Source organism: Schistosoma mansoni, chromosome 2 (assembly GCF_000237925.1).
Source record: "Schistosoma mansoni strain Puerto Rico chromosome 2, complete genome".
Lineage (NCBI taxonomy): Eukaryota > Metazoa > Platyhelminthes > Trematoda > Strigeidida > Schistosomatidae > Schistosoma > Schistosoma mansoni.
The window spans coordinates 720,663-744,632 of NC_031496.1; the positions used below are offsets into that span (position 1 = coordinate 720,663).

General features: G+C 35.0%; 1 protein-coding gene across 1 annotated transcript; it reads right to left on the reverse strand.

Annotated features, from left to right (window-relative positions):
* Positions 1-7,687: 7,687 nt before the first annotated feature.
* Smp_032690 (hypothetical protein) lies at positions 7,688-22,922 on the reverse strand (the record flags this gene model as incomplete). The annotated part of the gene is made up of 3 exons (XM_018795251.1): positions 7,688-7,785; positions 8,128-8,175; positions 22,772-22,922. 3 exons carry the CDS (start codon positions 22,920-22,922, stop codon positions 7,688-7,690), a joined length of 297 nt encoding a protein of 98 aa, XP_018649583.1.
* Positions 22,923-23,970: the final 1,048 nt, after the last annotated feature.

Below are 23,970 nucleotides of genomic sequence, written 5' to 3' on the forward strand. Positions count from 1 at the left end.
CTCAAGCGCCACGTAACTTGACCTTGAGTTAACACTCACTGATTATCATGCGTAATTTTATTCGTTTCCAGATTTTACGCATGTACCACAAACCGTCAATATTGTGATGACGAATTGTCTTTCACCAATTATTTTTGTCATCAATTGATTGCCAGAGTTCTGTTGCGAAAAAGTTGTCTTGAGGCAGTTAGAATATTGAATACTTGACTGCTTTCTGCAAACGACATTTCAGATTAACAGAATTTTTGCGCTCATTGATTAGAATTGGTGACTAGTATCTTTGATTTTCAGCTTAGTGATCTAAATGTTAATCGTCCGACACGAGACTTGAAGTTTCTAGGGTTGGTTCCTGGTAGTAACGTTGAGGAACATTCATGAACCTTTCCATATCATTATGAAGATGTTTTCGATTTTCACTAGCTATTTTATTTAGTTCTCGGTGCTAGCTATATAATTAAATAACATCAACAAACCTGCTATGTAGTGGGCAGTTTAGAACTTGATTAGTTTGTTCAATTTAACAAATAAGAAAGTAGTTGGAACATAATTATGCGAATAATATTGTTTATAATAAGATCTTTATCAAGCTTTACTATTATAAACAACGAAGAGAATCGCATTTATGACATGGTGATTGTCGTCAACTTTGAATATTGAAAAGTTTTCCACTCACCTGAAAACTGTTTTCCTCCAGTTTCGTCTAATAAAGTGACTTTTTGTAAAAAAAAGTCATTATATTTTGCAAAGTAATGTCGCATGAAATGATTTTTTCGCTATTCATCTATTCTCGAGACTCTGAACGTTAATAATTCACCCAACACAAGCAAGATAGTCTGACATTAATAAGTGATGGATGTAAGTCGATCAATTTTGTAATGTGGATTCCAAAAGCGTTTACTGACGCGGCTAAGTTCGCAGGATGTGTTCAATACAAAACACAAGCTGTGCTCACAGTCCAATGTCAAATAACGCTAGTATATATACGTATGTTAATGAGATTTAGGGGATAATTGTAAGTGGATCGGTCATATAACATCCCATGTTGAATATCGAAAGTATCATATGCATGTATATATCGATCTATAGTGACCTTTCCCTGATACTATGGATGAAATGAATTCAACTAATGCTCTCATGAATGAATTCCGTTTAAATAATACATCAAAAACCAACCAAGGACATGTATTTAATCTTTAAATTTTGACCAATCTCTACACCATCATTTTCCATGCAGATTCAGTACTGATTTCTCAGACTATGTAATGCTTGAAACGTCTAACCAATCAAAGTTGTCTGGTTGAAATTGTCAAACTTTCGCACTGATGATAGCTGCTGAAATTACGAAAATACATCTCCAGTAATATTATCTTTTGCTTTGTATGTATCCTTATGGAAAATTTACAAAGAGTGTATGACATCGTTCATTGCACAGTTAACTGTAACAAAAATTAAGAAGACCACAGTGTGAAGAAATGATTCGCTGTGATTCTGTAAGAAGTAAAATCAAAACGTGGACATTTAAAGTTTTGTACCTTACAAATGTCACTTCTTATCGACAAACTCATATGTCAATGACCGAAGAATCAGATAGATGCCACCTTCCATCTATACATTAATGATCAGTAATTACTGCACAAGCGAAACGGTCAAGCACTTTCCAACGAAGTGCTCATGTTCTTGAACATAAAAATACTAATTTCGTAGAGACGATACACAAACCTATGATGCGTCCTCATTTAAGAAGAACAAAATGTGTACTGAAGTTTGCTATGAAGAGCGATGAGCCGTACAGCATACAGTCATGAGAAAACGTAATATCATGAACAAGGGAAGTGAATGGACTGGGAACAAAGTGACCTATATAGGCTCTTTGTGGAGTCATCTACAAATAGATGTGAATGCTTTCCTGTTATCTTATTCGGTTTGGTATTTGCACTAATTATTAAACGTAAAAACTCAATATAATTTTACATCCTACGTATGATTTCTGTGTTTTAACAGTCAATGACATTGATGCATAGATAATATGGTGACCGCCCTTGAGTTTATGGCGAGTACGTAAGTCAAATAGTTTCATACTTTGTCTTATTACCTTAGCATAATTCGAATGCATGATGATGAAAAAATGCACAAAATGTAAGATAGCGTAGTAAGCAAATTAAAAGTTGCATTCGGTTAATACCACATAAACTCGCACACGAAGCAAGCGCAAGCTCTTTTATCATGTGCATATTTGTAAAATTAGATGACTTTGTAACCACTACACTAAATTTAACGGTAACCATGTGAGCATACGCAATTTTACTCAATTACTGCGAATTGCAATCTCGGCTTGACTGCGAGTAGGATGTAACTTTCCAAGCAATATTGTCTTTACTGTCAGTCAATCCACATTCTCACTTTGCCGTAAAGTATACTTTTGAACTTCTATATTTCTATGGGTAACTGTCAGTTTACCTCTCCCTATCTTACGTAATGACTTTCGTCGTCGATCGAATAACAGAAAATCCTGGAATCTATTTCACAGAGGAATGTTGATTATCCATTGATAGGTTATCTTGTTCCAATTTTATTCTTTGAATACGATTGACGGGACAAGTGTTCCAATAAGAGCTGATTCTGTGAAGGTGTCATCTCACACTTGATGCTCATTGTCTGTAGGTTCATTCTTCCATTGATCATAACTCTCTAATTTCAAAGCCGCTATTAGTTGATCATTTTACATGGCAGAGGTAGTCAGATTTGACGATTTTCGAGCACCGCGCTACACAATCTTTTTAAGCGTGTATTATACACTGTTCATTTCGTTGACTCATTACGTTTTTCAGTACTCCGCTACGTAACTCGTATACTCTTGTTAATTCACCTGCACATTCTGTCTGTATACCTTTGCCACTATTATTTTCATTCTCCTTGATTGATAAGAATGCAAAGTACACAAATCGGTACGCGAATGAATTCAAACCACATGCACTGAAACTAACTGATTGAATATATCGATGAGTATTTTCAAATAAAGCCATGACAGGAATGTACCATAAGGAACTTGCATATAACAGGTAGTGGCTACTCGTCATCACTATTGTCCATTAATTTGACTCGAATAGATTCCTTTTTTCTTGATGAAGGCATCTCGGTGTTAGTCAAATAGTTATCCACAGAGTCCCAATTACCAATTCAATACTGAAGGAATCGTTTAGTAATTGCATCTTCCTTGATAGAAACAAAATAATTCAGTAGAACACAGTCCGAGAGAATTGGTCACCATTGAAATTCGGTAGAAAATGCCGTCGTTCAACAACAAAACAATTTTAACATAGTAGAAAGTACTGCTTCATTCAGTAATGAGACTGCTTCAGCATGTCTAAGCCAATTGAAGTTTCAGTGACGCTCTATCGAGTTCTATAATTGAAAACTAATAGAATTAATAATATCTTAAAAGTAACGTAAATAACGTTCAAATAATGTAAAAGACTCCAGTGAAAATTGCATTATGAAAGGATGTCAGTACAATTAAAAGTAGCAGTCCCTGAATGATACTCTTTCCAACTGATTCACTAATTCGTTTTCTAAATTGTAAAGAACATTTGCGTTGTCATTATGAAGTTTTAATAAAAGTAAATACACTGATCTTGTCATAGTGAGTAAACACATGCATTTGCTACTATCATTCCTCAAGTAACAATAAACATTTACGAAGGAATAAAATGTTTAACAACTAGATTGTAACATGTAGTCTACTGATGTCGAACACAGTAACTGAATAACACAATCAGATATATAGATCAACTTTTTATCACAATTATACAGAGGTCAAGAGCTAAAAATTGTGAACTGGTAGAGTGATAGTACAGTTCAGTATTAGTACTAGCATAATAATAGATCTACTTCTAATGTTGTAGATTTGTCATGGTGTGGCTACCTAATCTATAAGAACCTACATGAAAGACATATCATTGTGAATCGTGACTCGTCACATGGTGACAATCAGCAACACGATGTTTCAAACGTATGAAGAACACATTTGTGCTGATCAATTTAACCAAATTTACATCTTTGCAATTACAATGACAAACAAACAACAGGCTTGTTCGATGGCTGTTCCGATTAAACCTCGGTCTACCTTTAATATGATATCACTCTTCCACATTGCTTAGATACTTCATCAACACTTATGATAAATAAGATCAAGATGACAATCACTTCCATGAGCTACAAACATAGACTTACAAAACGTCAATCAACTCTCTGAATAAGCAAACATATATATATATATTCCTTTCAACAGTTTCTTTCAGTCACACAACTTCCTTAAGTTTGATATATTCAAGTGAATGTAAAATTAAGGTCCCATGTGTATTTATTGTTACTTGGTTTCACATAACTTCTATCGAAAATGCTTTCTCATTCAGTCGGAAAACTAACTGGATGATATGTCGTACACAAAATTGGCTAAACATTCTGTCAATTTGTCGTTACGAAACTTGTTAAAACGTTCACAGGAATAAGTCAAAAAGTGTCAGACGAAGAGATATTGTCGGGATCTAGGATTTTCTTGATTGCTTGAGCAAGTGTTTGATTTGCAAAATGAATAAGCAGAATCCCAATAAATGTATGAAATGCAGTGAAAAAGTGTTTTCGTGTAACAGACAGTTTGGAACCATAGGGAAATGACGTCATTGTGTCATTTATTTAGGTTCAAAGACATGTTGAATAGCCAAGAAATTGTTAATCATGTGCACTCGATATACTTACTCACGCACAAAATAATATAAATATACACAAATGGAGATGAATTGTCAAGGCTTTACATGATGTTAGACGTTACATTACAGTCTCATGTCTCTCTACTGTATCGAAAGATGAGTTTCAATAATCTTTTTTTAATATCTGGTATATTATTGGGAGGTTCGACTCACAATTCGTTACTCTGATTATGAGTGTGTCCCAAATACTCCAAAATTTCCAGTCTTTTGAATTTATGAGTTCCGAATTAAGGAGATATCTTTCTCTTCCATCGTAGTCTAAACCAATGGAAGTCGTCAAGCCATAACGAGTATATCCGCAGTTACTGTTACCTCTCAGTGAATAATTTGTGGAACCACTCGTGGTGTTGTTTTGAATGCTACTGAACTCAACTCTCATGAAATTTGGAGAAAATGGAAAGTAACCACTGAGTTAATTGTAACCTGCCGGTTTAGCTGGGATAGTAATGAAGGTATTAGAAAACATGTGTCGGCCTAAAATGTCAAGTCATGTAGAAACATTTAATCTGCTAACCGTGAAATCACACTAACTTCTAAATGGAAACTTCTGATCAACCAACGTACTAGCTGAGGGAGGGATGATTGGACAGCAGCTGAATAAACCAGTTCTCTCGTCAAAGTAGCTTCATAAGTTTTGAAAAATTATTTTCGTATAGCCTACTGATGGAGTTTCTAGTCTATCGCAATTAAGAGTCTCGATACTCGGAATCATTGCCGTGAATAAGTAGTATGCTGTATCAAGTGCAAGTAAATTGTTATGGGGAGTCATATCGTGTGTTCATTGAAAGCTGCAAAATCGCTTGAAACACCCAGAGGAATGAATCTGTGGATGGCCTTCAGTCTAGGTTAAGTGAGGATATTTAACCCTGTCAAGCGAACCCCTCAAGTAATAAGTATAAAAACAAGCAACAGTAAGTGCTTAGTACAGTATAGAATTCTGAAGTATGAACTTCATCACGTGTCAATTAAGGAAGTTGTCATAGACATATGTTAACTGGCGCTTCCAAATTCTAATGAATCACTCCAGGCTACACCACTGATGTCAACCAATGTCAGATCTAATTCATACAAATAGCGTGCCTTGTGTAGCAGTGCTATTCAAGAATTACCTATTACTTATGCCAACTAACACAAGCAGAATATGAGCGATTTATCAAGTAGGTATTTATTACATTGAGCTCACGTTGTTTGAGATCACAAACTAAATATTATCTGGCTTCCGTCGTACAACCTAAGTCCGACAACACTCCTAATCGTCACTTCCAGCTAACAACCCTCACAAGAAACCTCACCAACTAAGATTATCAATCAAATGAGCTACTGAAGAACATCAAATCTCTCACTTTATGCCCGATTCACGATCTCGTAGGCTACAATAGCTCCTCAACTCATGTAAATATAGACTGAAACGTGGAGAATATTTCTAAGGCGCTTGTGACACTGAAACATTACTACACTGACGGATCACATGGTATTCCAGCTGGCATGTCAAACCCCTCGCCTAATTTCGGTTGGTGAATCTACATTCAATCCCAAAAGCATTGCTAACATACTACTGACTAAAACATCAAAAGCAATGCGTTGTGAGCATTCACGGTACGGCATTGTTTCATGTGGGATATGTTGCCAGTACGTATCCATAATCATGACACTGTAACGAAGCCCAAAAGACTTTGAACCCTTTACTTGGACTCTGAAGAGCTTTGTCAGCTATTCACAGACCGCACACTGTATCCTGAGGAACTGCCACCTAATATCTAAACTGACTCTAGGAATGATTTGACAGATCACGAATATATAGCACTCATACTTCCATTTATATATGTGTAGCAACATAATAAAACAAGTGTTTTGTTTTCTTTCACCAACAAGTGAAATGGATGTTTACTACCAGAAGTCTTATTCTCATTGCAGTTTGATATCTTGGCATTGGATAAGGATTTTCACCATTTGAGTGTTAACCTATTTTTAGCTAATGGATTGTTGATTGGTCTAATGTATAAAATAATTGTTCAGTTAATTCTCTGAAAAGTTCGTCGTTTTTCTACATTGTCAAACAATGATTTTACCATTTAATGTTTCCATTTTTCAGTCACATGGATTTTGAAAGAATCGATATTCAGTGACACTACAAAAGTTATCTAATCAAACCTGGAGTTATTTGAAATAATGTGTTGCCGTGCAGCAGAAGGACTAAGAATCGATCAGAAATACCAGTAGTCTGTCCACAAATTACTGTTTTCCGACCATTTTCATGAATTGGTTCAATACCAATACATTACTTTTGTTACAGTCTGTCACTAAACCTTATGTTTCAACAATCACTTCTTGATGTTTGTTTGTGGAACTCTATTTTATGCTAAATAAATTGCCGACACTGTTTGTTGTCATCAAATTTCTGAAAATTGCGGCGATTTATAAGACCAACTAATGCACCGTCTTTCATGGATGACTGTGTGACATACCGATATACTGTCCACATACCAAATTCAACTGACGTAGATTTGATAAACACTAAGTCTACTGCCTCTCAATAACGTAAGAACAAGCCTGACTATTGAGATGCAATCCCCAATCATTCATTGTAATTGGTTGACGGGGTAAGGAATTAATAAAAACACTTCTATCGAATCTGATAAACAATGTAACGATTGCCATATGAGCTCAAATACAGCTTTTAACTGTCAATGTTTACGATAGAAATAAACATACGTATAACTGGCATGATAGATATACTTTATTTGCTCAAATATGATGAAACAGAAACTGACGAAAAGTAGCATCCGAAAACGATATAGAAGCAGTCGGTTCCACAATATATCCATGATGCTCAACAAATCCCTTGAAAAAGACATGATATGTTATTTAAGAGAAAGAATTGAGAAACGATTTGTTACATTGATAGAAGTAATATTGTCCATTTATGGATCCTTGATTTCATTCTTTTTTGATTTACGAATTACGATACAGTACACAAGAGCGGCAATTAAAATAAGAGCGAATATACCAAGCAGGATATCTAAAAAGAGAATAACGTTATGTTATTAGTCATGGTATTGGAAAGAGCATGACACATTTTTATAGCAGTGTGGAAATTATCGGTAATAATAGAGAGAAATGTGAGTGTTTATTGCAACAATTGATAGCGAGCAGCCGGTATCCTCCAATTAAGGCAAATAAATCCTACTTGATGAAGGTTTTAGCTATAACGGACATAATAAGACCTAGATTTATAACCCTACGTGTATGACCGGCTAAATTATTCACAAGTGGGGGCCAACTAATGTATTCCAACTCTTGTTGATTGTGTATGCAAGAAGTGCTGATTTGGATTAAATGCTGTGCTAAATAAATGACTTACACAGTATTGTTCTTGTGGAATTGGAGACACGACCTTCTGCATCAAGATCTATTTAAAAGATGTAATGTTAAGAAATACAACATTTTGTAGGCATAGAAACAGATGGAATAACGTTTAATAATAACTAAGAAGATTTTATGGGCGACCGAGGTTTTACATACACAACAGTTGTTCGGGATGAACATTATGAATGTTTTCATGGTCTGAGTTATTCTTCCAATATAATTAAAACTCATTGTAAGGTCAAGTTTCCTAAATATCAAACCATATATTCACAACAGTTTGTAATAGGTACAAAGTCACCAAACTTCAATCGCGCATTGTTCAAAATAATTGATCAGGTTTTCTGTACATAACATACGTTAATTTAAGAAAACCGACTAATATACTGAAGGCGACTAAAGCAAGTGCCTGCAAAGATTTGTACTTACTTTCATTTTTTGCGGTTTGATCCGTGGTAGCCGACTCAACTGAAATAAAATACAGTTCAACATTGACATGATAACAATGAATATATTGATGGTAATGTCGATGTGAATGAGAACATTTTCATGAATTGGTGACATTGTTAAACTGTTGATGAATGGGTTAATGTACGGTCATTCCGTTATTACGTGACTACGTGCTTGACCATTAGTGAGGATGGAATTTGTGTGACGTGAGAGAGTTTTCAAAACATGGTGGATGCACAAAAACAGGTGTCCGGTTGATTTTGAAATCGTGAAATGATAAGTTTGCATGGTAATAAATAATGCGCTACAAAGCTAATAACACCACAAACAGTCTTTTCAAAGACAACCATGCATAAAACGTCATCATACCTAGCCATGTAGAACATATATATTTACGTGAAATGAATGTTTAATTGGGAATCCACTGTTTATTAGCACTGGACGTTCATATAACTTTGCACCATTCGTTTTCTCACACATATTTCCTCTGTAATAACGGACATACGCTCAACATATTGCTATTTTGAAAGCTGTTTCAACAACACGGGTTGAATATCCTTCCGTAACATTCAGCCAACTAAACGTTTACAAAATGAAAGGTGTGTACACATCTCAAGAGTTTCAAGAATTTCAACCAACGTACAGAATCAGTGCTTATGATCTGCGCACACTCATAATCGGAGCAACGAATTATAGGTCGGACCTCCCATTATTATAACAGATATGAAGGGAAAATCATTGGAAATCATCTTCTGATACAGTAGGGAGACATGTGACTGTAAAGTGACGTCTAATTTGAATGAATCGTGAGTAAAACATCGAGTCAAACCTTTTAAAAAATGGACAATTCATCTCCATTTGTGCAAATTATTATTATTTTGTGTGCATCTAAGTAATTTGAGTACACATGATTAACAATTTCTTGGCTATTCAACATGTCTTTGATCTTTAGTTATTAGCACGATGACGTCAGATCCCGTGATTTCAGACTGTCTCTTACACGGAAAAATTTTTTCACTGCATTTGATAAATTGATTGAGATTCTGCTCATTCATTTTGAAACTCAAACACTCGCTCAAGCAACCATGGAAATCTTAGATCCCGACAGTATCACATCGTCTAACAATGTTTCTGACTTATTCCTGAAAACGTTTTAACAAAAATCGTAACTACGTTGATAATTTGACAAAATGTTCAGCCGATTTTCGTGTACAAAATACCATCTAGTTAGTTTTCCAACTCAATGACAAAGCATTTTTCACATAAATTATGTGATCCCATTTACAAGTAACATTAAAAATACATTAGGCCTTAATTTTGCATTCACTTAAATAAACCAAACATAAAGAAGTTGTGTGACTGAAAAAAACTATTGAAAGAAGTATATAAATGTTTGATTATCTAAAGAGTTGATTGACGTTTTGTAAGTCTATGTTTGTAGCTCATCGAAGTGATTGTTATCTTGATCTTATCTCCAATAAATGGTAATGAAGTATCTTAGCATCGTGGAAGAGTAATAACACTAAAGATAGACGGAAGTTTAATCGTCACAGTCACCGAATAAGCAAACAACTCGTTTGCACAGCAGAAAGCGTCAACAACTCAAAGATCTTTGAAAATCTGTATTCGTTAAGAACATGATAAAGTTCATCTTTATTTTGGAAGGGGGCAACAGACAGACAGATTCATGAGCATTGTATCCTTTGAGAGATGAACGATTTGCCAATCAACATTAGAATTCATTCATGTCTATGACACATGTCTATGATACATGTGATGATACGACAATGTGAATGTCTATATGCTTGTAATGAATATATGCGAATCGAGGAAAATTAAAGAACCTGTGAAATTGGTTTCTCCTGTAGTTATGATTGGCTCATCTGAAACACAGAGGAAGAAAGAGAAGTAATTTGGTGTGATGATGTGTATACACTTACATGAATAATTTCTGGACTGGGAGTGTGTGCATGTCATGGAAATGAACTCACGAATACAGATATCACATTGATTTGGAAGTGTGAAACAACCAGCACACACGCAGACATCTCAAGTCTAAAAGAATGCAACAACTGCACAATCGACCATCCCATTGACATTGACGCACACCAAAGTGTCAGCATACATGAACAACGTGAATCAACCTCATTCACGCATGTCAACGTCCATCGATTTTCGATGTATTGGATTCCATTCAAGAGTCATTCACTTTCTACAGTTTTGTTGTGTGATGTTGAATTTCGAATGGACTGTGAAATCTGAATTTCGACAGTGATTGCTTCCCAATCAACTAGCGATACCTATTGAGATTGATATGTGGATAAGAAAGTCATTCATTTTGAGAGACTTTTATAGTTTGTTATGGAATAATCGGTGGACATGTTTCTCATGAGTGGTCGTAAATTATTTACGCATATTGGAAAAACTATAAGTCATTGCAGAAACACCAATTTCAAATGTGTGCTGGCAATTTATATCTAGATTTGTTCGAATCATGTGTGTTATTCATGGAGAGAACTGGACAAATTGTGACAGCACATATGCCATTGAGCCACACAAGAAGTAATCAGGGAGAGAGAGAGTGAGAGTATCTGGTGGAGGAACACAAAAACATCAGCAATACATAAATTAAACATTTGATGAGTGTAATGATATAGCCTTGCCAAAACTGCTGTGACGATACATGTGATGACACGACACCGTTATTGTCTATGTGTGTGAAAATTAACTAACTAACCTGTGGTCTTGATCGTTGTTGCAGTGATGATTGGCTCATCTGAAATACAGAGGAAGAGAAGTAGTTTGGTGTTGAAAACGTATCAGTCTCCACTTAAACACCGATTTCAAATATGAGCTGGCAAATTATATCAAGATCTGGTCGAAGTATGTATGTTATTCGTGGACAGTATTGGACAAATTGTGACAACACATATGTTTTTGAGCATCACAAGAAATAATAAGAGAGAGAATGAGAACAACTGATATAGCAATACGGAAAATATCTGCAATTCAGAAATCATACATAAGGTGTTTATATGGAGATTTTAGTAATTTTATAGCAAAGATCATTGGTCGATTGAAGACAGGGCACCGTGAAAAATCTGGAAGCAATAGATGAAAATTAAGCAGTTGATGGGTGTAATGATATGACTATGCTAAAATAGCCGAGGTGATACATGTGTGAACACGGCACCGTCATGTCTATGTGTGCAATGAATATGTGTGAATCAGTGAAAATTAACTAACTAACTAACCTGGGACCTTGATCGTTGTTGCAGTGATGACTGGCTCGTCTGAAACACAGAGGAAAGAAGAGAAGTAATTTGGTGTGATGTGCGTGTTGAAACGGATGCGTTGACAATGGAAGTAATGGAATGAAGAGACGGGATTCGTCGAATGTTGAATGCCCGATGAGTTAGTTGTTATTGAGTAAGTGAGGTGACACAATGCGTGTATGACTGTAAGGTTGTAAGTGGATGTGTGCGCTCGAATACAGATATCACATTGATTTGTATATGTGAAACAATCGGAACAAACGAAGACCTCTCAAGTCTAATAGAATGCGACAACTGTACGATCGATCTTCCTAATAACATCGCCGCACTTTAAATCGAGCGGCAAGTGTAACTTTTCATTTCTATGCCGTCTGATTTGTTTGCCATTCTTAATTCTATTTTGACGTTTACTTCTCTGCGCATTTACACTTTCATCTCCTTGTTTCGTTTCTAATATTTTTTCAAAGTAATGGCTATAATAACCCAGTTATTTTTTTTTGTTTCAATTCTCATATCTGTAATTTGCGTCTCCATTTAATTTTGGAAGGTTTCGTTTTGACATATTGGATATTCTTAATTTCGATATCATCTCATCATTTGAAACTTCTTCTAGCCAATATAAACAACATCGCAACATAAATTATTCACTTCGTATTATGTCTACATGTGCAAGTTATTCTGCTTAGCAATTGTGCTACTCAGTAAACGTAAAACTAGACTCACCAGTCTTGTAGCATTTGTGAAGATATATATCTTTGGTTTCTATGAAATGAGTAATAAACGATAAACATAGTATAACTATGAATGCGATAAAGTCAATAATCAAAGTGGAATCACAACACCATTTTAAATGAATTTAAACAAATAGATCACTACTGAATATGATAAAGACTGATGATAATTTCGCTAAGTGGATATGTTCAGCATTGAACGAGCTGTTGAATTATTCAGCGTACACAATATAAACTTGAACTTAAGCAAACTGTAAAGTAGAATTGAAGGTCTACCGTGTCAGAGACGATATACAATGAAGATATTTATAACATTGATTATCTTGATCTCGGTGATATATGGCTTACAGTGAAAGGCTTTTATAGAAATTGCTTTGATGGAGATTCCATACTGAACTATTACCATCGACTGTAACAAATACTTAGCTATGTACAAATAACAAACCACTGCATACAGATCAAAACATGTTACAGAACGACTTATTGGATAATTGCCTTTCTTTTCGCTGTATGTTGTTAAGATGTCTTTCATATACACCAGTGAATTGTTTGCTGACCAACACTGGTTGTATGCAATCACAGCATGGAACCATTTTTTTATTGACACTATAGATAATCAATAAATGGACCATGAAACAGGTCAGCTTGCAGATTCAAGCAAGGCATTCACTGAATGTTTTCCTCTTGAGTTTATTTTAACTGATGAATAATATGTGTCAAGAATTTCATAAAGATCCTTTAACAAGCTTATTTTAAATGGTAAAGCTAAAGATTATGAAACTCAAGTACAATTGTTGTTATATTGGTACACATGTTTTCCGGTTTGAATATCTTCTAACCGCGTAATTAAGAGGTAACTTCATTGTGGTTCAAACATGAAATATATAACGTGGTCAGAAGCATGTAGCAGAATATTGACTGACTGCCAGGTTAACATGATACAGGAGTATGACAGCAAACAACTGCCGCAAACATCAGCTGCACATCTGATTTTGTATGATGGATCATGGGAACATCTTTTACAGAAATTTCATGCGACATTGAACTGTTCCTGATAAACATAACAGACTACTACTGCACATTTAATGTTGAAATAAATAACTAATCACGCATACTTACTGTATTTTCCTGACACTTCATTTATGAACTTATGGTCACCTGTAACAAATAAATTACCAAAAATTTAGGCTACTCGTTCAAATGAAAATGTTAGTTTGTTTCGGAGGAACGTCTCTACAAACATTATTCTATGTATACAGTGCACCAAATGCTATATGAAACTGCTCTATCCTTAACAAAAACTATTGGAACGTCTGTTGAAATAGTATGCTATTGAACAAGTACTTGGAAATGGGTTAAGTTGGCTTAGCTGATTAGCATACATGTCGGCAAATATTATATCACATCAATCATCACGATATCATGAAACGAGATGTTGGTGTAAAAGTTAGTTGATCAATATTCATGTTGATCAGTTTGTCTGAGCCACTGATAGTTCATTTCGCAATCGAATGTGTAAATTTTAATCCACAAGTTCTAAATTCTGATTGATGCAGTGTCACCTGAACTTATCATTGGAAAAGATTCACAAGTATGTGTCAATTGGATTTTTCGATGTACTTGGTATTTTTATTGTTCACTTACAATTTTCTAAATATTGATTTAATAACTAAGTGATTTCTTCCAACGACGTAGGAATAGGGAAATCGCTTAACTGCATCACGAGACAATCTCTAACTTTCAATCCTGATTAGAAACGTAAAAAAGGATGGCTAAAAAACACACTGAGTCGGGACTCTGAAGCAGATATGAAAAGAATGAATAAGAACTGGAGAGAACTGGAAAGAATTGCCCTGTACACAGGTGGATGGAAAATGCTTGTGAGTGGACCTTGCCGCTCCATGACAGGTAACCAGCGTAAGTAAGTGAGTAAGTAATTGTCTATGACTATATTCCCTAATGTTAAAAATTTCTCAAAGATTTATAAAAGAATATTTCATGAAAAAGATACAGGTCTTATGTCAATCATTATTAACGTATTTTGAATACTTACATTTGACTACTGAAATAATCATGAAAAGAAAATCATTTGTTAAACATGGCTAATCCATCGTGAAAGGAAATGCATTTCTGTTAATGCTTCTGATACATCATAATTTTGTTTAATCGGTACGCGATGAATCAGTAGTCATTTAGTACAAACTAATTTGTACTGCGTTGAAGCTACAGCTATACATGTCTGGTCATTAAGATTGTGCGAATGCTACGACTAAGTTGTTATGGTTTAACTCAGTCGATATTTCTGCTGTGAATACTCAAAGATTTAGGGGTGCCTACACTGATGTTCTGAATTCCTTCAAAACTGTAAGGAAGATATGAAGGCAACATGTGAATACAAATGAATTCACGTTCATAGATTCTATTGCCTCTCGGGAAAACATAAAATTATTGTTGAAACGGCTTACGAGAATAAAGCCGAAGCCTGCAGAGACCCTGGAGAGGCTGAAGAGTTTCATCCAACTAAAACGCAATGGAGTTTTTTAGCAATATCAACGTGGCTTGCTGCTATCGGTCAGTCACATAATATGCCCCTTTACGGATTGGTGGAATTATAATGTTGATTTAACAAACTTTAACATCTATAAATACCCATGATTTTCTGTACACTTTGATTGTTGTCCAACAAGCATATTCTTCGGTCTTTTGTCTCCTTATTTCCGACTTAAAGAGTTTTAGATTTCGGGTACTCAAGTCATACGCGATATATTAAGATTCTAAGATCCAGATATAACAACTACAATGGTTATTATACTGTTTCAGTACATTGACTAATTAATTATGGACGTTATTATCCCGAGTACCCATTGGTCGAAAATTGAATTTGAACTACAATCAATATAAATCATATATGCCAACAGTATCTGTTGAGTCGGCTTCCGGAGAACTCTAACAGAGCCTCCAGAGGCTCATAAAGAGCCCCAACCAATCAGCAATTATTTAGAAGTTGTGTGAAGTTATGTTACTAAAATAACGAGATCCTGATTGACTGATTAACACACTGCTACTATGTTTAGCAGTATTCTAGAACTTTCGGTAAAACTCAAGGTCTCTCAAATTACTATAAAATCCCTGTGTTTTCTGTACATAAATGAACCCTGTAGTAAAGTGCTTCCCAAACACTTTGTGCCTTTTCTCTAGACTTCAACTCGGTGTATAGTTCTAGCTCGGGGTACGGAACTAGATTAGGGAAGCAAATATAGCGTTCACAATCGGCCAGACGTAACAGTATCGAAGTCATACCAGCAAGTTTAATCTGTTTCAGAATTTGCGTTTGGTTCCCAAATAAACTCATATTTATCTCACTATAGGTCTATCAGTTCTGATCATAGATTATCAAAGTATAAAGATTTCTGTAGGGTTATTACGTGGAAATAATAAGGTGACAGGAGATTTACTTACGTGATAAACTTGAATTCAGAAGAATTACGAACGTTATGATAATATTCTTTAACAGAGACATTTGATTCATTTGACTATTGCGTTGTCTAACCAAAGTATAACTCAAGTATTGGTGTTTAGACGGAAAGCAGTCTGCTCATATATATTACTTATTATTCAATTTGACCCAAGTGTTTATTGGTCACGTTAAAAGTGAAGTATGTTGATTACAAAATAAACAACTTACAAATATTTTATATAAGATAAAAGAACTATTGCATTCTTATGATCCGTCAAATTGTTGTGAGATGAATTCGCCAACCAGAACATTGATCTATTTGACCTTGACTCTGTTTCAAACCAACGGCTTGTTTACCAGCACAAGCAACCTGTAGTCGACTCATGAGTTCTTTTTGGTTCTTCTCATCTAGCCTTGTCCGTTTGAGACCAGAACATAATCTGTGTCAATCATGTATTTCAGATTTACGCAGTTCATGGACGAGCAAATCAGACCACATCATGTCATAAAGTTGGACGATACAAATGTACATGTTCAGGCCGAAAAGAACTTAAAGTGTGAGAGACTAACTCATAATTTCCAGCTAACTTCAGAATATTAAATAGTATAATAGTATTCAATAGGTCAAATGAAAGATTATAATAAAGGTGATATGAATATAGATTTCATATTATTGACTTTGCAGTTATGCAATAGGAATGTATGTAATAATGGTCTCTGAATAATTCCCAGCAACTACTATTCATTCGTTATAGAAGTATGAATGTTAGTTTTGTACTTCAGGGGAAATAAATCTTAGAGCACATGTATAAATAATAAGTCAACAACACATGTTTAGCCACGCAACTCATCATTATAATATTTGAACGACGTTGATTGTGTATCTGAACTAGTTTATCCTTAACTCTAATATTGTTATCATTGGCAATACCAATTTATTAACTGGGTGTAAATTACCAACTGAAAGCTTTTCTACGTGATTTGGTTTCTGTTGATAAGTCTGTCGTCTAATTAAGTAATCACTACAAGACTTGACATTGTTAGATTCAATCTCTAGCAGGGTGATGCCCATCACAAAGTACCTAATATAAGTGACGTATTACATTTGTACTATGAAACGAGTTATAAAGTGAGAAATATCTGTAGTGCCGTGCTTCGTTAATCATTCACCTCGATAACCGTTAAAATACCAATTTTAACGGTGCATAAAATCAGAAAGCAAAGAGAAGCGGCAGCTACAGTTTTATTGACAAATGACGCAGGGCAGAAACTTATAAGCATATGAGTAATTATCAGCGAGCAAAACAAAAATGACATACATTGGAGATGGCGGGTAAGCCAACTCACTTTAATCAAACGTTGATCAATATTTATAGTCAAACAGGAATAAATGACAGACATGTGATAAATAAGATAAGAAGTGTACACACGCCTACGCTCATATGAAAATGGTGGGGATCAATAAGTGAATAATTGACAAGATGAAAACATGACTCATAATGGACAGGCGAATTGGCTTGGCCAGAATTAAGAATAAGGCATATGGACTTAACATGTCACCCGATACTACATATCAGTGTATATGTGTTGACAGATTCAATGCTTCAAGTGATGTGAATCAATAAGTCTCTTTTGACATATTGCATCAAGTATGGATATCCTGAACATTATCAACAAAATTAAAAGGCTTACGAGAAGATTAGATAGTGTCTAGCAGTGAAATCGAAGTTGCGCGTCAATTAGTTGTACTTGCACACAAGTATTGATGTTTATTACGGAGTCGGAACACAATACCTCTGACTTGGTCGACATAATTACCAAAGTTTCTGTGATTCCCGACAGGTTCCAAGCACCCCGGTGGATCTTTCGCGTCAGTCACATGCATATTCACATAACATGTTTAGTTATTCCCATCAATGACGACGTCAATCAATTATGCACAGCATGAATAATCAAAAGTGTTGAAGTGAAATTTGAGGATTTATGATCCAATGTCACATAAGCAAAAAGACTTATAACTCTAATTTGCGGACTAATTAGTAGAAATGATTTTACTAGTGGACTATACTGCTTAGGGTGTTTCGTAACAATTAGTTAAAAAACAGTTATACACGACTCAAGTAAGATTATTCTCAAAGCATTATTAATGTAGTGGCATATAGTTATAAACCGTCTCTGAGGATGAAAACTATCTAAGTGAGGCTCTATGGTAACAGGACTATTTGACAATAAGTGTGAATATATCTTGTGTATCACTGTTTGGATCAACACTTCATTAACATTACTAGATGTGAAATGTAATTAAATGAGACTGGAATATTTATAAGACATAGATCCAAGTTCTAAGATAAATCATTTGTAAAACATGTGAAATGTAGACGGAACATAGTTATCCTGCCAAATTAATCAAGATATGTAACGATATTGTGATCTTATCAGAAGACAATAGTGACTATCAAAGAACTTTAACGCCATTTGAGTGTTATTTCATTGTGTGGTCCTCATCATAAAATGTTGTTGACATTGTACTTTGTTTGAATTAGGCTGGTAAATTCAAAATGATTCTTTGCTACGTTTTAGCTTGGTTTGTTGAAACACATTGTATCATGTTTGTAACCTCATGGCACCTGTGGATAATCCACAAGGGAGAGAGAGAGGAACAATTGCCTCGCATAACTATTTACGACTGCTGGGTATTTTTCTTTTGCTTAGTGTTTTAAATGCAAACTTCGAGCAAGTTGACAGGAGGTTCGAACTCTGACTCACTTGTGTTCAAGAGATTGAACAAAGTAATTTTCACATACAACTCATATTCTAAGGCCTTCACTTAACTTGTGAACCTTATATTTGATCGTTTAAATTTATTGACATATACTTGCAAAGTAATAACTCTCAGAAAATAAATGGAATTGAAATAATGTAGGTGGCTTGATCGGTAATGTAGAATTATAACTAGAATGAAAATACACACATTATTCAATAGATCAAGTTATAGAAGAATTCAACAAACATATTATGACCTAATCGTTGATAAAACAAATGAGTTACTAACTTTTTGTGAAATTTCGGTTCAACCTTTATGTGGAACATAACTAGGAATGAGACTGATTGTTGAGGGAGCATAGCCCACACACAGCCTGGTGATCGAGCGTCGAGCGTCTACTGGGTCTTTTATCCGGTTGAGCAACACTGTCGAAAACGTTTCCCAGTACTGACAACAAAATGATGCCTCTGTAATACTCCCATTTGCTCAGACCTCTTTTCTTCAATATCTTGATGAAGTATATTTCTTTCTAGTCCATTGACACTTCTTCTTCCTCCCAAATTGTCTTGAATAGAAAGTGAAGCATGTTTGCTGTTACTTAAATGTCTGACTTCAGTGCTTGAACTAGTATTTGTCAGGTCCTGCCGATTTCCAGCTGTTGATTTGTCTGATGTCCATCTTGACTTCTTTGATCGTTGGTGAAGTGACAGATTTAAGAAGGTCTGTGTGTGCTGCTTCAATCTTCGGTGGACTCAATGGAGCTGGTCTAGTCAACAGTTCCGCGGTATATTCTGCCCACCTGTTCTCCTGTTACTGAATCACTGTGATTGTCTTTGCTTCTTTATACATGACTGATCTCCCAGTTTACTATATCTCTCCGCTAGTTTCTTCGTTGTATCATAAAGTTGTTTCATATTCCTTTCTCTTGCAGCGTTTTCCACCGTCGTTGCTAATTCTCCCATGTATTTCTGCTTGTCGGCTATAAGGCTCTTTTTCGCTTCGCTGTTCTCTTCTGCGCCTTGAATTTCTCTGCTCGTGCTCGACTGCTGCTGTTTGCTTATTTCTTTTCCTTCCTCTCTCCGATCTTGTCCAGGGTTTTCATGAAGATTCATTCCTTATGATGATGCTTCTTGCGACTGTGAATCTATGTTAGCTCCTCTCCATGTTCTCACATCTATTGTATTTCTGAGTTTTATGTTGATACAAATAAGATCTATCTGGTTCTCTGTGATGTGGTTCGACGAGATCCATGTAGCTTTGCGTATAAGTTTGTGTGGAAATATTTTGCCGCCTACAACCAATTTGTTGAATGCACATATATTTGCACATTTTTCCACATTTTCTTTTCTCTCTCTTAGTCCATGTCATCCAATTATATCTTTATATCCTATGATATCGACCCCGACTTTCGCATTTAGATATACCATCAGAATGTTGAGATCCTTTCTTGAACACTTAGCTATGGTGGATTGCAGCCTTTCATAGAACTGATCTTTATCCTCGTCTTTGTTATCATTGGTGGATGCATAACATTGTATAACATTCATTGTGAACACTCATTCTTTTTTTAAATGATGCTTTGAAAATTCTGGATCCATGAGACTCTCATCCTACAAGTTCATTTCGTCCTTCTCAGGATAACATCAAACAACTCCCTGAGTGTGTGGTCCACTTTCATCCTCGTGATCAGATTACAACTGCATCTCTCGCGTATCTAGCTTTTGTTGTTCTGCTTGAGTCCAATGAGTTTCGCTGATTCCGAGTGCTGACACTTTGTATTTCCTCATTTCCATTGCTTTTTGACCGGTCTTCCCGGTTTCCCACATTTTCCGGACGTTCCATGTACGTATATTGATTATAGCTCAGGTTGCTAGAGGGAGCATCGACTTTGTGATATCCAAAGGCTCCCAGCTTTCATTATGAAGCTTCATAATTGTTCCTTCAACTCCCAGGGCAGAGTTTTAATGGTTTGAATTATTTTTTCTGGTTAGCGGTTTTTTAGCGTGTGAGTATGCTGCGGGATATATTCGCTAACCCTATGTCCAACCAGAGCTTAGTACCAGCAGTAACTCCAGAAGAGATTCAGATGGAGTTATATTGAAATTTATTCGTATCAATTCGAAATGGCGTTTAATATGAACCTTATAAATATTTATTCGCAGAAAAAATTATTGTTTTGTTAGTTCATCACTTAATTTTAATGTTCTACTCTCACACCATGAGTAGATTATCAGTATCAGGTTCTGTTAAAATGACAAGCTTATCAAGATTTTGTGAACCAATCTTCGTCGGTCAAACCAAATAAAGAACCGTTTAATCAGTAAACATGTAGAAAAGATAAATCACTTACTGGCGAATCAACTGTTGGGTGAGTGAAACAAATGGTTTTCTACTACAAAGTGTCGTTTTATTGATTCAAAGACACTTGAAACAGAGGCATGTTCTGAATAACATAATCCTAACTCATACTTCAATAAAATCAATATTATGCATCGAAGTTAGTATATTCTGACATGCGAGGTTGATCATATATGAATGATGTATTGTATAATCCAAACGAGCTGATGTCGTTTAACGAAGCTATTTCGTCCTAGCATGTATTTCGTCAGTAAAACACATTTGTGACGACAAAGAGGGTCGAACACAAAACCTACACGTTTCAACTCAAACGACTAATAATTCGACTATTCAGACGATATTCAGTAGTCGTAACACTTTCAATCGAAGATCGACTCGTTTATTGGAGAATTAGATTCATCTGTCGTGGTGTGTATATTGAATGCAATATTAGCCAATTTTTGTTTTTCATACTATTACACAGTCTTCATCTTTGTATAAACTAAAACTGTTTGACTTTTCCTCAAAATGTTTATATGAAGGCAGATTCTTGATTGAGAATATGAATTGCACTCTAATGAGATATTGTGTGTTTATTCATCTGTCTTATTATTCAGTGAATTTTAAACACTGTAATTGTTATTCTGAGTAAATACACGATCAATATACATGATTTATGAGGTTCAAAATTTAACAATAATCAAATGAATTTCTAAATTTCAGAATGGTTATTACTAGTAGTTTACTGACATGTCTAATTGGGTGAGTGCATGGAAGAAGACGTTTCTAGTGATGGAGGTGATTTTGAGAAATAGAATTGATAGATTACATTCTATCGGTAAGTGACATAATAAGTAATACACAAGTATCTGTGACATAGTTAAGTCTTTCCATATCCGACCCAAATACACTTGCTGACTAGTATTCTTCGGATAATTTATTCTATTCGACTAGTGATCAAAATGGGAACTTGATTTGGATAAGTATGAAATTATATTTCAAATAAACCTTGTTTATCCAGTACTTACCTCTTACTTCTTTGAATGGAAAAGAATCGATTTCATTTGTAGTCAACCATTTTAGTGATATTTGTTATTAAGCAACGGATACATTTTACAAAATGAAAACTACTACTATGATTCATACAGGGTAGTATGTTTGTTTAATGACGAAATAATTGTCAGTCCTCATTCATAGTGAAATTACTTAATACATAATAATTTTTCATCTTGCTGAAGATGGTTTCGATTGTACAATCTCCAGGAATCAAAAAATGTGTTGGATGGAAACATGAATATGTGTATATGTGCATTATATGATCTATTGAATGTGATTATGCACAACTCATTTTGTGGATTACGAAAGACTTACCTACGTCACAGATAATTGTGTCTTACTTATTATGTCACTTACCGATATAGTGTAATCTATTTTATCTACCTGATAAAAACACCTCCGTCACTAGAAACGTCTTCCTCCATGCACTCACCCAGTTAATTGTTGAACATGTCAGTAAACTACTGGCAATAGACATTCTGAAATGCAGAAGTCCATCTCATTATTGTTTAATTTTGAAAGTCATAAATTTTGTACATTGGATAGTCAGTTTACTCAGAAAAAACAATTACAGTGTTTAAAATTCACGGAATAGTAAGACAGATGAATACAAATCATATTCTCAACCAAGAATCTACTATCACATAAATCGTTTGTCGGAAAATCAAAGTGTTTTAGCTTATACAATGGATCGGCTAATATTGCATCGACTATACACACCATGAATGACGAACTTTTTCCTACAACCAACCAATCGTTCTTCGATTGAATATTTTGTGAAAAATCGACCCTCTTCGGAGTCACAGACGTATTCTAATGAAGCACCACATACTAGAATGAAACAGCTCCTTTATACAATGTCATCTTATTTGGCTAACACAATATGTTACTCTTCTGAAACATAATATTTGTTGTTGTTGACCACGAAGAAAACCAGACTGTTCGTAATTGTAAACACTTTTTTTCTATCAATAGGTCGTTCGATGATGATTTAGCAAAATATTCTTCACTAAAGGCCATCATCAAAGAACACCGACCATTGTAGACAGCATATTAGATAAAGGTTTATTCAATATACCTATCTCATTATGATAAGTCTGCTAGCAGATATCTGAATAAATAATTCTTTGTCTTGATAATGTGCCAATTTCTTATCTTTCCAAATCTGATGATAATAGACAATACTGAGAGTATGAATTATGAAGTGTGTATAGAAATCTTATTGAGTGTCGTCTTTTATTCACCAAATATGGTGATCTCTTTTTAGATAGGTTGAATTTTATTCAATATTCAGTTTTTTTATGACTTCTACCCAGCTCATCTTCCAAAAAAGTTGTCTTGCCATTACGAATAATATCTATCATTGTATTGGGTTAAACAAGCACTTGAAAACCAGTAAACATTCACAATTATTTCCGTATAGCTGAATGACATATCAGTAGCGCGTGTTTGTGAATCAACTGAATCAGCCTAGAACTTTCAGGTTTCACCTCAAGCGTCACGTAATGTAAGATAGCGTAGTAAGCAAATTAAAAGTTGCATTCAGTTAACACCACAAAAACTAGCACACGAAGCAAGCGCAAGCTCTTTTATCATGTGTATATTTGTAAAATTAGAGGACTTTGTAATCACTTCACTAAATTTAACGGTACCAAAGTCAGCACACCTAGTTTTATTCAATTATTGCGAATCGCAATCTCGGCTTGACTGCGAGTAGGATGTAACTTTCCAAGCAATATTGTCTTTATTGTCAGTCAATCCACATTCTCAC